Source organism: Sander lucioperca, chromosome 11 (assembly GCF_008315115.2).
Source record: "Sander lucioperca isolate FBNREF2018 chromosome 11, SLUC_FBN_1.2, whole genome shotgun sequence".
Taxonomy (NCBI): Eukaryota; Metazoa; Chordata; class Actinopteri; order Perciformes; family Percidae; genus Sander; species Sander lucioperca.
Window position 1 is genome coordinate 7,069,175 of NC_050183.1, and position 17,511 is coordinate 7,086,685.

General features: G+C 40.7%; 2 protein-coding genes across 11 annotated transcripts in view; both read left to right on the top strand.

The window, feature by feature from the left end:
* The first annotated feature begins 790 nt into the window (after nt 1-790).
* Nucleotides 791-8,895, top strand: soat1 (sterol O-acyltransferase 1). 8 transcript variants are annotated; one of them, XM_031307466.2, is made up of 16 exons: nt 791-996; nt 1,438-1,589; nt 2,627-2,685; nt 3,488-3,636; nt 3,803-3,862; nt 4,012-4,119; nt 4,254-4,539; nt 4,726-4,804; nt 4,945-5,029; nt 5,129-5,174; nt 5,273-5,402; nt 5,759-5,856; nt 5,959-6,057; nt 6,286-6,421; nt 6,638-6,783; nt 6,920-8,895. In XM_031307466.2, coding segments are annotated over exons 1-16 (1,713 nt in total). In that variant the 5' UTR covers nt 791-994; the 3' UTR covers nt 6,998-8,895. The 8 variants fall into 8 exon arrangements, with proteins under 8 accessions (XP_031163326.1, XP_031163328.1, XP_031163333.1 ...); XM_031307468.2 differs by having other exon boundaries at nt 791-960; nt 1,422-1,589; XM_031307467.2 differs by having other exon boundaries at nt 792-960.
* A 533-nt stretch (nt 8,896-9,428) lies between these two features.
* abl2 (c-abl oncogene 2, non-receptor tyrosine kinase) overlaps nt 9,429-17,511 on the top strand; it is a 28,514-nt gene continuing 20,431 nt past the window's right edge. For all 3 annotated transcript variants that reach the window (XM_031307182.2, XM_031307184.2, XM_031307183.2), the window contains exon 1: nt 9,429-10,072. In XM_031307182.2, the coding sequence (XP_031163042.1) occupies nt 9,856-10,072 (217 nt within the window). In that variant the 5' untranslated portion in view covers nt 9,429-9,855. The remainder of the gene's footprint in view (nt 10,073-17,511) is intronic.

Here is a 17,511-nt window from a genome sequence, read left to right on the forward strand (position 1 = left end):
ATAAATGTTGATTTTGGGGAAGTACTGCATTGTATACACCTCTGAAAGAAAGGTATAAACAAGGCACGGCAAAGCAAACAATTGCCCCAAAACCACAGATCCAAATGGGTGGTAATTGGATTATTTGCAACTTTTGGGGGGAATATTGGAATATGTTATAGTAATGTACAATATCCACTGATATGATGAGGTCGGTCCTGTCTTGAACAGGATCCCTGAATTAAAATGTAGTTGGAAGGCCTTCATTATTTCAGCTAAAAGTGTGTCTGCATGAGGCCTATTCCTGAACTCATTTCCTAAATACAATTATTTGTCTCTATTGATCAATAAGCAAATGTCCCTGTCAAATAAACCAATAAAATAAATAAATTGGTGTATCATCAATGACCACAAGTCATAGTCCAGCAAACAGTGGGAATCCTGTAGCTACACATTGCACAGTAAGTGAGAGCATATGAACCTTGTCATCTACTTCATGCTGTGCATGTGGAGACATTTGTGTTTTTATTATTCGTTAATTGTTACAAGCTGTTGGGTCGTGACATATAGTCCTGTCTAAAAAACGTTTAACTGTTCAATCAGTGTCTGGTTTGGTTTAGGTTATAATTCGTATTATACTTAATTCTTAAAGCCGATTATAGTAAAATTTTCTTTTTTATTATTTAATATGATTACATGGAAGTGTTTTAATTACTCATAAGTATACTGATGAGTTATTGTCTAATGACAGCGATGGTCAACATTGTGGGCGCTGGTGACGTCAAAAGGAGGAGAGACTTTCGACCAATCAGCGTCGGCTGCCCTGCTCAACATCTCCTCTGTTAATACAATGGGGAAGGTGAGCAGCAGCCCAGATTGCTGTGATTGAAGGAGTTTGAACCATAGACTGTATAAAATAGGGTTGAACTCGACAACGTCGGAGGTCTACCTAACTAGAGAGCGCCCGGCGGTTTGAAGCGAGTAGGTATCCAGGCGGTCGGCAGACAGCATTTGTATGTCCTTTTTCGTTTCTGTCAACATGTTTCTGCAGCTAACGATAGACACCAACAAGTGGGCTCATTCGACTAGACCTCAGTCCTAGCATACTTTGAGTGTCACCAGGCAGATGCTTTAACGTTAATAACGTTTATGTTAACATTAAACCAGGTTGCTATTATGTTAAAAGCCGTGCAGTTAGCTCACTGGCCGCCTGTCATACTGACTCTATATCAGCTGATGAGAGCTAACTAATTGTAGCCTTCTGTCTGCTGCGTGTCCGCGTCATGCGAGAGTGATTTGACAGTCAACTGGGTTTGCTTTGTTTGTCGGTCAAAGTCCTTTGCATTATAATCCATGTGATAGTGCCATGACCTGCTTTACGTGTCCTCAAGACACATATGTCTTTGGTAATGCTGCCACTGATTTTGTTTTTTAAATTGAAGTTACCTGTGGCTTTAGGATGGAGAGCGGGGATGACCGTGGTCTCCGGTCTCGCTGCCAAGCCATTCCTAAAATCCCCACCTTCCCTGACTTGGATAACTCTTTGGATGAGGAGTGTAATCAAGAGCAACACCAGCAAGGCAATGGAGGCAACCACGTTTCCAGCAATGGTAAGAACATCTCAACTCCCTCATCAGCAGGGCCAAGACAGAGGACATTAAACTCTTTCTACAGTGAACGTTTTGATGCAATGTGCATGTTGATTCAACCCCTACCTTCCCCTTTTTTATTTCAGTAAATTTCCCTGGATGTGTTAGTCACTAAAGTCATGCCATTTGAGGATGTATTTCGTCTTAAGCAATGTGATGTGACCTGTGGAACAGTTGGTGTGGTTAATCAGGATAATAAATCACCAAGAAGTGATGGTCAATGACCTGATCATGAGAAGTGATTACTGTAAAACAGCGGTCTGACAAAAATACTGACCACTCAACAACAACAAAAACGTTTTGGAAGGTGAAAAAAGTTGTGATGTAATTTGCTACAATATCAAGTTCAGTCTGTTTTTTTCTTTGCTACACTGTTTGTTGACAGATGGGTGGAGCTACTGCTGCTGCTTGTCTCTGTGCGTGATTGACCTCAATAACTGTCCAAACTTGTTCATCATCAGACAGCTGTCAAGTCTAATAACCTATAGTAACTTAACCACAAGCAGTCACATAGATGTCATAGGTGTGTCTCCTTTTGGATTTTGCAACATTGGATCTAAAGACGGATGTCATTTGACTGCTATTTCGCAGACTACTACATTTTTACAGTACAATGACTCAAATCTACAATACTCAACTATAAGTACCCTGTCAAATATTTCAATCACTTAAGAAACGTGTTATTAAAAACAGGTTTTAATTATATATGAACAATAAAACTAGAGTAATTTCTTTCTATGCGCCGTCTTCTCAAATGCCCCACAGAACTTGTCTTTTGGTCATTTATCGAAATATTCAACATGAACTGATGTTTACATTTACCAGCTTGACATTCTGTTGAGGCAAGGTAACCTGGCAACTCTGTTGGCTCTGTTGTTAATTTGAGTGTGTCCAGAGCACTTCGCTTTATATTGCTATTGGAAGACTACAAAGCAGCATATTGACAAGGTTTTTTTTTATCATATGCTCAGACTTGTGTGCTCTCTTTCCACTTTCAGGAAAAATTGAAGTGGAACATGTGATCAGCAAAAAGCTACAACTGAAAAGGAAAGCAGAGGTTAGTAAGTCAGTAATTTGAGTTAAGAAAAGGCTGAACCTGCTTGTTGGAATGGGCCACTTAGAACAAGTGATCTTGGGTTTCCTCCAATTGATATGTTTATTTCGTCATCCTGCATTTAATCAATTATTAAGCTTAGATTGACACACCACCATAGTCAAAAGTACAGTACATTTTAGTTGTGTTTGTATGGTTTATTTCTGTCAATAGTAGTCTCCCTGCACTCACTTTAATTATTGGGTTTATTTATAATTGTATTGGTTTTTTGGTAATTTCGGTTATAGACTTGATTTGAGCCTCTCAATTCTATCAATATCATTAAATCCAATTTGTTCTCTCTTGAAGATGTTCTGACAGTAGAACATATGGATTAGCTGTGAAACAGCAGGTGTTGTGACGACTAGAAGTAAGAACAGAATGGCAGTTGATATGAAAATTAATCAATACATTGAAATCAAATTTATCATAACAGTTTTTAAGTTTTTCTTCCTAATTGGCTGGACAAAATTCCATCTTGAGGAAATGTGCTCAACATTTCAACATTCACATTTGACCTATTTAGCTAATGTATCCAGAGCAACTGCTGATGAGTAAGTGTTTAAGTGGGTTGCTCGAGGACACTTTAGAAAATATCTTTTTCAAACCATGTCTCTTCTTTCTTGAGCGTTAAAAATTAAAAGCAATGTAACTGTAACTTTGAATCTTCTCACCTTCTTAACACTAAAATATTCCACAATTGTTTGTCAACTATTTGTCAGCTATGAATGGTAACTCTTTCTGTGTATTTTGCTCTATTGCTCAGTACCTGAAGAGTGACCTGATGCATCAGTTTGACAGTCAGGTTAATGACTTCATGGACAGTCTCATCGAGGAGTCGGCCAGCCTGGAGTCTGCACCTGTCTCTGCTGTCTTCTCGCCTCCGCTGTCAGACAAGGAGAGAAGTAAACTCGGGTGCTGTCATTTAACTATAACTAGCCTATCAAAGCAATTTTTTACTGTTTTAGCACATATGGACAAACCTTTCCCTTTTTCACTCTTGGTCATACACACTTTTTCTGCAACAAAAACAGATTTGCTGGCCACTGACGTCATTCTTATTCATTTATTTTTTTTTTAGGTCTTTCCGGCCTCCTCATGGCCAGGGCAAACTGTTTGTTAGTCGCAGGTCCCTCTTAGAGTAAGTTGACACATTGATCTGAAAGAAATGTAAAAATTGTATTGCCACCTTTGTTTATTACAGTGCAGTGGAGATTGCTGCTGCTTAAAGATTGTCGACATCAGTGTAGCTGTACAGACTCTAATCGCCTGCTGTCTGTTTTTCTGCAGTGAGCTGTTTGAGGTGAACCACATCAGGACTATCTACCACATGTTTATTGCCCTGCTCATTCTCTTTATCCTCAGTACACTGGTGGTAGATGTCATTGATGAAGGCAGGTAATGTAGAATACTGCTATGTATAATGCCTTATGGTTTTATTAAGCTTTTGTTGAACTAATGAATTCCTTAGATAATCTGTCATGTGCTGAGGCTTCAAAATTCTCCTCTCTACTTCATCTCCTTTGCCTCAGACTGGTGCTGCACTTTGACCTACTGGTCTATGCGTTTGGACAGTTCCCTCTGGTGGTGTGCACATGGATCTGCATGTTCCTGTCTGTGTTGCTGGTTCCCTACACTCTGTTCCATTTGTGGTCACAGACCCAGTCTGGGGCTTGCAGTCACCCTAGGTTGTGCAGTTTGCTGTTTGGCTCTGCATTCCTGCTCTACCAAGCTCTGGGTGTGGGATTCCTGCCTACATATGTGGTGGTGAGCAACAGTTTTCCACCTGCATCCTGCTTCATCATCATCCTGGAACAGGTAGATGACCAGTGTGGATCACATCCACAGTTAATGTGTTGTATTCGGCCTTATTTCTTGCCTTATTTAAATCACTTTCAAATGTCTTTTTAAAATATATGTAAACTCACCTTCTCTTCTTGAATTGACTCCGCGGACAAAGTTGTAATAGCTGTTGGGTCCGTTTTTATATTTGTCTTATTCCAGGTGCGTCTAATGATGAAAGCCCACTCCTTTGTCAGAGAGAATGTACCAAGAGTCCTAACCTGGGCTAAAGAAAAGACCAGTACGTCACTTCTTTCTTTTGTTCTCCTTTGCATCTATGTACAGTTCCTATTTGCCAATTCATACAGTTACTACCTTTCTCATAGCTACTGGTTTCCTGTTCCGTATGTCCTGATAAGCAGTCTCTCCTATCATCTATAGGTCCCTGCCCAGTGGTCCCTCAGGTCTCTCAGTATATCTACTTTCTGTTTGCACCAACACTCATCTACAGAGACAAGTACCCCAGGTAAACAGACCACCTCCTTGTTTGGGTTTTTTCCCCATATAGTAGTTTCCCCATGTATTTGGTAAAACCTTGTTTCTCACTTTATATGCAACCATACAGGAACCCAGTGATCAGATGGGGCTATGTGGCCACAAAGTTACTCCAGGTACCAACCTCTTTCATATTTTAAGGCTGAGCTTTTTTTAAATTTGTGAAAGATAATAGCCCATTTTTCTGACACTTTCATCCATCCCCACCCCACAGGTACTAGGCTGCCTGTTTTATGCCTATTACGTATTTGTGCGGCTGTGCATCCCTCAGTTCCGCAGCATCAGTCTGCAGCTGTTTGACCTGAGGGCCATGGTCCTCTGCATCTTTAACTCCATCTTGCCAGGTAAGATCAGCCACTAGCTACTTGTTTTTATGTTGTTGTCTTTTAGCATTAGTATAATCAACTGTTATTGTATAGGGCCACATCTGTATGTATTATTGATAGCTTAATCATTTTATCTCATTTTAGAGTGACCTCTTACCACCATTCCAGAGACAGCGGATGTAAAATAGCCTCCAGGCTAATTCTGGCACATTTTACTTTTATGTATTATTAGTGTACATTGTCCCTGATAAATAAACCTAAAATAAAAAAAATAGCTTGTGGACCCTTATCAACAAATACTCTTTCATACATCCCTTAGTCTCACTCGGTCTCAAGGGATGCAGTAGTAAAAATGGGTCTTTTTTCATTTGCAGGAGTGTTGATCCTCTTCCTGGGATTCTTTGCCTTCCTCCACTGTTGGCTAAATGCTTTTGCTGAGATGCTCCGCTTTGCTGACAGGATGTTTTACAAGGTACTTCTTCTGTCACTGCCAGCCACAGCAAAATTTGAATTAAGTTACTATGTTGTAATGTGCTTTATATTTGACTAATTTCATTTTGATTACACATTACAGGATTGGTGGAACTCAACCTCTTTTGCTAATTACTATCGCACTTGGAACGTAGTGGTCCATGACTGGCTGTACTACTATGTGTACCGAGATCTCCTGTTGGTGAGTGGTTTTGCTATTGGTACAATCTCTTTTTTTTTTTTTTTTTTTTTTAAAAAGAACAGTAGCTGCATTTTGTCTTAGGTCAGCTTTATAGGGAATTTTATTGACTATTTTGTAATTGGAGGGAATTATAAAATCAGTGTGAAAAGCCATTTCTATTGTGAAATGCATGGATCAAATTAAAGCTGTTGTTTTGACTTGTCTGTTCTCTCCACTGTTGTCTTCCAGATGTCTCAGAGGCGTTTCAGACCAGTAGCCATGCTGTTTGTGTTTACAGTGTCTGCAGTGGTCCACGAGTACATTCTTGCAATCTGCTTTGGTTTCTTCTATCCCGTGCTCTTCTGCCTCTTTATGTGCTTTGGGAGTAAGAGCAACAACCTCTGTGTTCCTCCCTATTCTCACTCCACTCTGTTTTTATTGCATATCAGTCATCCAGACTTGCTTGAAAATTCAGCTAAATCTAGTATTATTATTCTTTCTGTGGTATGACACGCACAATAACATGGTCTAGTTATGTCTCTCTGCATTTATTTTTTCATTATGTTTCCACCCTTGTCTTCCATTTTTTTCCCTCTCACAGTGATGTTCAACTTCATTCTGCATGACCAAAGGAAAGGTCCCATCTGGAACATAATCATGTGGACATCCCTCTTCCTGGGTCAGGGAGTCATTATCTGTCTGTACTCCCAGGAGTGGTATGCCCAGTGCTACTGCCCCCTGAAGGAGGTAACACCTGCAGCATTGCTTTGTGTTGCCCTCTAAACACTGATATGCTGATTATTTAGATACAGCTGAATGTTTTGCTTTGCTAACCTTGAGCATAGACACAAATTTAGCTTCATATATTTTTTTCTAATTCCAGCCTTCATTCCTTGAGTTACTGAAGCCTCGCTCCTGGAGCTGTCAGAGAGGCCTGATGGCAGACTCTGATAGGCTCTGATCTACGTTTGGACTACTGCAGAGAATCAATATAAATTTGACCAGCCTTTCTTTTACTGTCATAACTTCTGGTCTTTCAGTTTGTTTTATATTATTGCACTAAGGTCATGAGTCATGACTGAGTCTTTGTATGAATGTATGGAAGAGATCCGATTATTATCTGCCAAAATGTTCTTTACTTTAACAGCAATGTCACAGTGATGCCTTACTTAACCGTTTAAAAGACAGACCCAACAAAATTACAAGTTGACATAAAATCACATATGAACTCTTTTATTTTTATTTTTTTTTACTTATTACTTTTGCCTTGATCAACTGTGAAACCACTCCCTGTGCCAATATGATAGTGGCAAACATTAAATATGGCAGCGGAATACAAACAAATACACTATACATATACATCACATATCACGTTTGCAATTACTACTCTATTATAGATAACATTTAATATGTTTGGAAAGCCTTTCAATGTGTGTTTTTTTTTTTTTTTTTTTTTTTTTTTTCACTGCCTTTAAGATTTATTTTGAAAAATGGCCACTGTTTGGTGTTTTGTATAAATCTATGAGGAGCTGTGGCCACTGTATTATAGTTCCAAGATTGCAGTCAATTCCTCTAAAGAGGAAAATGAAGGTTTGGCATGCTAATATAGTTTGGAAATAGTTTTATAATAAATCTGAAGCTATAAAAATAAAAAAATCATTATAGTAAACTCCAGAAAACAAAATGTTAAACATGGAGTTAATGTATTCTGACTGCTGAATGTATTTTTGAAGATTTGAATATTTCAGTTGAACTGGTTTGAACATAGATCTAGCGTCATAGATACAAAGTTTCCTCTGAACTTAAATAATATTTTAGTTTGTTGTTTGAGAGTTATGTGGAGGTGAAATCACTACAGAATAACTTACAACTGTAAATGTTGCAGCTGGCTGCTAGAATGATATAACATTGAAATAGTGATGATACTTAATTAGCACTAAGGGCTACAGATTGCTTTGTCAGATACTGAGTACATAAAATTTGACTGTTTTTTGTTTTTTAAATGTCTAACAGATGAAGGAATGTATGCTCAGTGTGCTTATAGTTCCTGTGGTCTTGAAACAATTTGTTTACACATTTGTATTATTTTGAGGTAATCACAAAGTTAATGCACAGTTAATGTTGCCAATTCTGACATTTCAATGCAGGGATACTGTATTTACAGTGGTGAATAGTGAGATGCACAATATGAAGTAAAAACCAGCAATGACAAACAGGGCGCTTCCAAAAACAATATGACCACAAGGTGGCACTGTATTAAAAGCTTTTACTTTTGATTCATCCTCTGCTCTATTTGGCTGTGAATTGTGGTCAGGAGCAAGAGATGCTTTCCCAGAGTCCCTTATATTAACAAACAATTACCAGCAACTTCTTTTTTTTGTTTTTGTAAAATATGTACAGATAATAGCAGACATATTGGAATGCTTTGTGGTACTTTCTACTAAGTAACTCCTGAGAACTCCACATTTGGCTAAAGCCTTGTAATCTTGCTTTATGCCTTTGAGATTTTGTTAACAAGGATAATGTAGTAAAAAGAGCCAACCTGCAGAAATGCTGTTTATTGAAATAAGATATTTATATTTTGGAGCAGAGCTTTTGCCTGTTATATTTGTGTTCATTGTGGTCTCTTTTTTTTCTCTGGCTTTAAATAGCTCATTTTGTCAGGTGACAATTTTATGACTCAGTATGTTGTTCTATCTACTGATGTAGACAAACGTCTGATACATTCTTTAAAGACAAAGTACAAAGTACAAGAACTATTCAGAAAAAAATGAAGTATGTTCCCTCTTTAATTAATGTGTTGTATCATAAATGTCTAATGTAATGGCCAATGTGCCAATTAAATAGTATTGAACTGTCTTTATTTAGAGTTTATTTGCACATAATCAGATACAATACACCAGTCAGCACTTCATTAGCTGTATACAAGTTTATATTGTCTATAGAAATCTGTGTACAATTTACAAATCACTAGGATTGTATTTATCAGGGGTACGTTTGACACCAGTCACAGCGCTTCATCAACTATAGCATTACTGTATGGCATCTGCAGATTTTTGGACTTTCATGCATTTCTGTTGTTTAAATATTCCTTAAATAATTGCATACCTATACAGACCATATTATCTAAGTTACAGATTTATAGTGCAGATCATTTAAAATAATCTATTGAAGCCCTCATTAGTGTATATCAACACTTGGCTTGACAAAACTATAGCTGAGTGGTGTTTTAAGCTTTTCTGCATTTTCTCAAGGACGCCGGGATCGGACCCCCGCCCGCTGGTATCTGGTCCTCGGGAATTGTTGGGACCCGGTGTTGTTAGTGTTGGTGCTGGAGAGGTGGAGGATCACGGTGACAGGGGATCGCGGCGAACACCCCCCAGCCCCCCCGCCTTGTGCAACACATCTTCTATTCTGCGGTAAAGATGGCGGCGTCAGAGGGGGCGCGTAGTGGCCGGACAACGGCAAAACGATTCTGAAAAGCTCCAGATTTGACCGAGTCTCGCTCGTAAGGCACCTTTAATTTCTGCTCGGATATCATCTAGATCCCTGGAATAAAGAGAATCGCTGTCACACGCCGGGGTTGCGATTTTATTGTTAAAGGCAGGGTGGGTGGGTTTCGCTGATGCTAACGTTAGCTAACAGACTAGCCAAGCGAGCTAATACGGGCTAGTTTACGTTAGCTCGGTAAAGAAGAGCGGGGAGGAGATTGAGGAAGACTATTCGGGCCAGGCCGCTCCAGCTGGGGGGGATGTGAACCAGAGGTGCGCAGGGGGTTTGCTCGCTTCGTCCCAAACGTCCTTACACCAAAGTACCGGGATGGGACAGCAGGTAGGCCGCGTCGGTGAGAGCACATCGACCGGACTCCAGCCACCACAGCCCCACGCGTCCCAACCGCACCAAGGGAAGGGGAACCGGGGGAGCGGCGCCGGGAGGAGACCCCGAGAACCCGGCAGTAGCACCGGGACACCGCCAGGCAGGGCTGCTGCAGTCAACGTGCCCGACCCAGGGATCAATATCTTCACACTGCATTCAGGTAACAAGAGAACCACGTTAATAAAAGAGGTGTGGGGGACGATGAAGCCGTCCGTTTTTACTTTGATATTTGTTTGCTGCATTAGCGTTTGCTAGCAGAGTCCATGCTAGTTTGACAACGACGCGTTAGCGGAAATAGCCATGCCAACTAACCTTAGCTTTCTATGTCTCATCATTTACTGTGTGAGTGTAAATTTGTCCATTGTCTTGTGTATACAATGGGGGCAATTTATTGAGAAGATGAATAACTAAATTGCTCAGATTTGACACAGATATGTGCTGCATGTGACCAAATGTTCCTCAAAGGAGCGAGTGTTTTTAAAATGTTTTTTTTGTGCTCAGCTAAGGGTCATGACTGGAGGTTAGCTAGTTATGTTTTTCTCTAAGGCCCCTCTGTGTGATACTTGGTTTGGTAAACAGTGATTCTTGCCTTCGGAGGTTGAGTAGCAATTCCACCCCATTAACTCACTATAGCAGCCACCACAGGCTCACATTACAATACCTAGTGGTTTTCACATGCTCACTTACATCTCCTGTCTGATAATGTCTACTGTTACAACACATTCAGCAAGCTGACTGCACAGTTTGATCCAGGGGGAAATGCATGTGAATTATTTAAGTCACCATCTGTCATTATATGATTGCACTCATGCATACATCAAAGTTTAAAGCTACTCCTATGTGATTATATTTTAATATCCTATACGTCTATTCTCTCACATGATCAGTGAACTCATGAGATAACTCATGTATGATATGAATAATGTGGGTTAACAGTCATAGAAAGCCACTCACAAAACAGAGGTGTGGCAGTACCTCCCATCACCCATGTTCCTGCCTCCAGAGCAAGAGCTATGCATTGGTTTTGTTATCTGCTCTGTTAGTCATGGAGAACATTGCATATCTACTGTATCTCTCCTTTTATGAGACATGGATAAATAGCCCAGCAGTAACTCCTCCATGGCCTTTATGGGCTGCCTTCTTTCTCCCAACCTTTTTCCCTTAGGCAGGGTCGGTCTGATCTGGGCTTATAAGTAACAGTGATGACAAGATAACTACTTGGTGGCGTGCATAATATCATTATCATAGTAATGCATTTTATTCATATAGGGCTTTTTGTAATACTCCAATATGTTTTACATGGAAATCAAGAAAGCATCCACTTTACTTTAGCTTTACTCTCTCTCTCTCTCTCTCTCTCTCTCTCTCTCTCTCTCTCTCTCCCTCTACCTCTCTTTCGCTCTCTCTCTGTACTCTCTCTCTCTCTCTCTCTCTCTCTCTCTCTCTCTCTCTCTCTCTCTCTCTCTCTCTCTCTCTCTCTCTCTCTCTCTCTCTCTCTCTCTGTTTGTGACATCCTATGTTAGACTTGATTGGACAACTTGGTGGGATGTTTGTCTGTCTGTCTATCTGCAGTTTGCTTTTGTTTCTCCTCCTACTTCTGTTCTCCCGTGGATGGTCACTTCACTTGTGCTGTATAGATATAAAACTACTGGCATAACTTTCCTAGTTTCTGCCGATGACCCAACGTCATTACACCATTGCAGTGAGCAAGGACACATCAAAGGTGCATGCTTTTTGGAATGGAACACATTTTCAATTCCTGGCTTGCACATCTCAAAAGTAACCCTCCTTAGCTTGAAGCACACACACAGACAGACAGACCTACTAAGTGCAGCACCACTCAGTGTCGGCACTTCTCTGTTCTCTCCGATGTCTGGGCAGGAGTGGCCTTTTTATAGCAGCCAGGATGCAGTCACACAGCCACTCTGCAAAGAGACTGCTACTCTCTAGAGCACACAATATTAGAACAAAGACTCTTAAGCAATGAAGCTTGGGACTGTGCACTCTGTCTTCCACTGACTATCAAAGTGCCTTTTTCTGGCAGTCTATTTATGTGATAATGATGCAGCTTTGTCTTGCACATCTTTGTGGGTGAAATTCGCACTTATTTCTTCTTCTTCTTCTTCTTTTAAGGAGGCTATTTTGGTTGTTGGGAAGTCAGTGTGCATTAGGGCTAAAACAAACCATTGCCATCATTTGTCAACTACTTAATTTAGTTTATAAAATGTCAATAAATAAAAAATATGCACAAGTTACAATCCCAAATTGATGTATTGAAGCTGCTAATGTAGTATAACCAGAAGCCAAAAGACAATGTATAGTATGATGTATAATAACAAAATATATAAGTGAGCAGCTCCTTGAATTTATAATCATCGGCAGTCATGGGATTAATCACTAAGTAGAATCAACCAATTTTTTATCAATTTAATGAATCTGTTCAGCAATAGTGTTGATTGAACTGATAAGATGGCCAGATTTGATTTCTGTGAATTTGACAGTGACATTGTGTGACTGGGTCTTGTCAAGAGGAAGCTAAGATAAGCTAAACTTCTATTGATCCCATGCAGGGAAGTGGAAGTGCCGCGACAGCAAAAGGAAGCACAAGAACAGATAGAGTTGTGAGTCAACGGACAAAGTGTTGGTTTGACAACAGATCTAGTTCAGAGTTATAGTGTGTTTTAATTTCTATCAGTGTTTGTGTTTTCATAGGAGGAATGGCTTCAGTTCATAGTCATTACTACTGAAAGCTACCAGAGATCTACATGTTGAAGGGGTTTTATTAATCCAGCTTCATAACCCTTGTATAACAGACTAGCATACTTCAGAGGCTAAATGATGCCTTCTTGAAATGTAATTGAAAGGTGCCAGTCTATGAGGAATGCGTTTTTGTCTGTCGATCTCATGCCTGTGTCGCTGCCTGTCTTTCCAGGGAGTATCAGTGCGTGTCCTGTGCACATGCAGCCACTAGAGTTTCTATCAGTATGCCTGAAACCACTGAGTCATTTTAGGCGGATAAACACGAGGCTGCAGGCCGTTAGTGTAAATTGTCTGTTAATATGCCTGACCCAGTGTCCCCTACATGTCTCTCTCCTCAGTTGTAGTGACATTTTTCAACGTCTGTAGTTTCCAGCTCCGGGCTGTTTTTGTCTTTCACCACTTTAGGCAAGGCGAGTCAGCTCCTGTCCCTTGCTCAGGTGTGCAGGAGTTCTCCTCAGCTCATTACTAATTGAGCATCTCTGTCTCCGAACAAGAAAATGTTTACCACAGACAGACAGGCCAGCTAGAAAACCCTGAGCTAAACAAAGACAGACGGGGAGCAGACCACCTCAGTGCTGATTCAAAGGGAGCTGGCCAGACAGCCACCTCTGAATATTGTTTGAAGTGCAGTATTTGCGAAACAGTGGCTGCAACGTATTGATGGTGCCACCCGTTAGGCCTCGTCAGGAGTTCAGAGATCTCCATCTCTGCAGTGGGTTTATCTGATACACACACTGCAGTGGAGAGAGTCCTTTGAACGGACACAGAGGGGTGAACCTGCTGAAAAATTGGCCTCATTAAGGATGCACTAGAATGTATATTGCATTTCAGTAATTGTCACTTTAACATGTCTCCTATTTTGTCTTTCGTCAATGAAACCTACATCTTGCTTGTAAAACTTCTGGACGGGTCGTAGTGATTGGTGTATTGATTATCTAAAGAACCGGTAAAGGTACTTCTGAAGTTTGTTTTTATAAGATCAACAAAGCAATAGGCTAATCTATTTTTACTCTACCCAGATCATAGAAATTGGGGCAGATGAACGGATTTGAATATTTTTTTTGGCAGCAGCACTAGCTGTACCTAAAGTGCAGCGCTGTTAAAGCTGCCCAGAGGAGAAGAGAGATGCCTGGATCCAGGATCCAAGGACGTAAGCTGATTTGCATCACGGGTGAAATTAGATTAGAGACAAATCCACTTTTCTGTGAATTCGTATGTGCTAAACCCCCAACAAGCAGGATAAGTCTCACAGCAGCCACTGTAATATCTGGGGACAATCAAGTTTCAGATGCTTCAGCAGCTATGGGTGAGATATTAATAGGCTTTAAAAGATAATATCCTGGAGTAAAGATGATTTCTTGATTTTTAAAAAAACAAAAAAAAAAAAAAAAACAACTAGTCAGTCAGTCCTAGTGACTGCCATTAACCACTAGGAGGAGCCATGGCCACACCTCGTCCGGGTGAAACTGGCTAGAAATTAAGGCAAAACTGATGAGTCTGACTCAGAGTTGGTAATAAGTGTAATTAGATGGATGTATTTGAAGAGTGTTTCTGTGCGGATCATTTTTAACACAATCAGACATGGGTCATGTCTGAAGACTGCATGTACCATTGTGGACTCTGTAATGGTTGTGTGTGTTAAATAATTGATGTCTCTCTGTGCCTTCATCCTCATCCCAAGCCTGCCCTGTACTACGACTGGCTGCCTATCCCCCAGCCTGAGCCTCTGCTGTTAGCCTCTGCAGTTGACCAGTTCTGCCTGTCTACAACCCTTGTCTCTGTTGAACTCTGGCTGTTGCGATGGGCCTCAATCCCAAATCTATCTAAGAAGAGTCAACATTTTCATTCATTCATAATGCTTCATAACAGAATGTGCCATAATCTAATGTTACTGCACTGAAAACACAATTCGGAGAGTTATCTTTTTTTGCAATCATATTTTAAGAAAATGAACAAATAATTACTGAAGATTCTAAAAACTTTAACAGGGCTACGGTTTGTCTCTCCCCCCCCCCCCAACGTTTTTGTTGTTGTGACTGTGTGCTTCTGTGCTCAAACTCCCGGCTGTAGCCTTGAGCCTCTGCATCTGCTACCAGTCAACCTTCTGTAATTCCCGAAACCACAGTCTTATTTTCTATTCCTTGGCTTCAGCTCTCTGCAGCTTATATCATTAAAGAGTGAGGATTAATCAGAACAGGGAGTGATTGGCTGTGCAGATGGTGAAATCATCCCTTGCATCTGTCAGCTTAAAAACACCAAATGTTTTAAACTTGTGTAGACGTCTGACCAAATTTTTGTAGTGGCTCCTGGTTAAGTCACAGTTTTTACTCTTAAGGTGCAATGGTGCAGCAGGAAAACATTAGTTAAGAGGTAGGAAAGGGGGACAGTCCCTGTGCCAAGTCTGTAAAGCATTGATTCACTTCCAGGATCAGTCCGCTGTTGCTGGCATTATCACTGCTGCTTATCTCCTGGGTTGCAGGCTGGAGACTTGGCTAGAAATGCACACTTTTTTATAAATTATGGATCATTACAAATATGCTGTGTTTTAAAAGTACCAAGTAGTTATACTGAGAACAACATACTTCATTTATAGAAATCCAAAATGTAGGGCTGCTTATTATTTTTGGGTTATTTTAAAAACAGTGAAACAGTTAAACAAATCAACAGTGAAAACACTGAGAACTGTGAAACTACCCTTAATACTTTTCCCATTGAACTTTTTTCTTCTTTTCATTCAGAAAAAAAGAGTTTAAAATAAGACTTCACTTGCAAAACGTAATGTGCAAAATAATCGTTTATCTGGATTGCCATTTTTATTGTGATCGTTAGAAGCCAAAATCTATCGCGATTAAAATTTGATTAATTGCACAGCCCTACAAAAATGTTGATGCATTGATAATGATAATCGTGTTATAATCGCATTGTAGCACTCGGAATCGTGAGGTCCCTAGAGCTTCCCACACCTTATGTAAGATGAGTAGAGGAGTATTAGCACGGCTGGCATATACGTTAAATGTGGATTCTCCACTGGGCTGGTTTAGCAGCCAGAGGCATCTCAGCTGTCTGACTAAGAGCACTGTGGAAGTAAAATCTTCCATTTGGGCTCTGGTCAGTTCTTTTAAACGGAGTCATTGTAAAGCAGCTTAAACCTACACCCTGGCACAGCTTAACAACACCGCACACAGAGCTGTTCAGACATCAAGATTAGTCCTCGGGTGCTTCTGTAAACCCTCACTACAAAGAAAGAAGACGGCGGCAAGGAGAGTGTTCTTTTTTAGGCTTTGGAAAGACCTGCTGGGGGGAACACACCTCTTTACCTGTGGGGGTTGAGAAAATAAATGCGCACCTCAGCCAGACATTTTACGTCATCCACATATATTGCATAATGTATTGGACAAGAGCAGGCAGATTTGCAGTGAGGACAGTGCTCTGACATCTACTGTAGTCATCAGTGTAATATTTCCATTCAGTGTACTTTTGTGCAAATGTAGGTCTCTTGCTGGACAGAACAACACGCTTTTTTAACTTGGGGATTGAGCAAGGCTAAAGTAGAAATACTTGTTAACAATCCAAAGACATGTTTTTGCTTTTTCAAATTGTACATCCCAAGGACTGAATGATACTTTTATACCAAACAGGTCAGAGAGCCTGGGTGACTTCATGTTAACTCTGTATTTTGTTTGTATCAAAATATAATTAGGCTATTAAAATATAAAATGTACCCTAAATGTGAAGCAGACCAGTCTAGTTTTGACAAGGAGTTTTCAGTCATCATATGCCACTCAGCCTCTCTGCTGTCACATAAAGGAGCACTTAGCTTTGTTGCTAGCACACCTAGAGGGAAGCACTTACAGCCCATTATTAACCCATAACAAGCCCTGAGAGGGGCAGGACAGGGCAGGGTGAGCTGTGGGTTAGTACTCCATTCTTCTCCATTCCAGGATGAGCCACTGGCCCTCAGGCTCAGACTGGTGTTTGTCCTCTCCCTAATTGATGTATTCCCACATACAGCCAACATGGTGGCCGTATAGACAGAACTGAATAGAGAGCTTTCGCGGGCGTTCCCTGCAGCAGCGGCCGGCCTGTATGTGCGTGTATAATCACTTACTCAGAGGGGTTTGCGACACCAGGATGCATTAAAGGCGGGGGTCGGATTTAGGGAAAGGACATCTGAATCTGCCGGGGTGGACGTGTGTGAATTGTGGGCACAAGACAAGTGCATACTTGTATGTGGTTATGCCGCGTTCTATTTATCTTGGAACTCGGAAGCCGGAGCTGGGAATGACATCATACCCGAGTTGAATGCTTTCCATTTAAGTTGGATTTTCATTGTTTTCATTAGCTCTAGTCTGGTTAACTATTGTTAGCAATACCAGTTGATAACAACGCCTGTGTGAACGACTGATGTAGTGACACAAATAAGACAGAAGTGCTTATAACTTTATGTTACTGCAGCTTTCACAACTGTTGATACAGGGGGCAGCCATGTTGGATTTTGAACTTGGGCTACTGCGAGGTTGTCCGAGTTCCGAGCTCGGAAATCTGAGGTCGGGGGGGGGGGCGTGTTTCCGACTTTGACCTCGGAAAATCCGAGTTCCGAGGTAAATAGAACGCGGCATTATCGAGTGCATACTGTAAACTGATATCAGCAAGCAAAACAGTCCTCTTCACTCACTCACACACACACACACACACACACACACACACACACACACACACACACACACACACACACACAAAATGTGTCATTAATGAGGCTATTGTCCTCTGTCCAGTCCTCAAGAACAACTGACTCTCCTCTGTCCTCTCCAGCTATGGACTGCCTCTCAAACTGTAGAG

Excerpts from the sequence above, each read along its gene's own strand:
- soat1 (XM_031307466.2), top strand. Across the intron at positions 1,590-2,626 it reads CAACCACGTTTCCAGCAATG|GAAAAATTGAAGTGGAACAT; the intron begins GTAAGAACATCT and ends TTCCACTTTCAG. Across the intron at positions 4,805-4,944 it reads CTGGGCTAAAGAAAAGACCA|GTCCCTGCCCAGTGGTCCCT; the intron begins GTACGTCACTTC and ends TATCATCTATAG.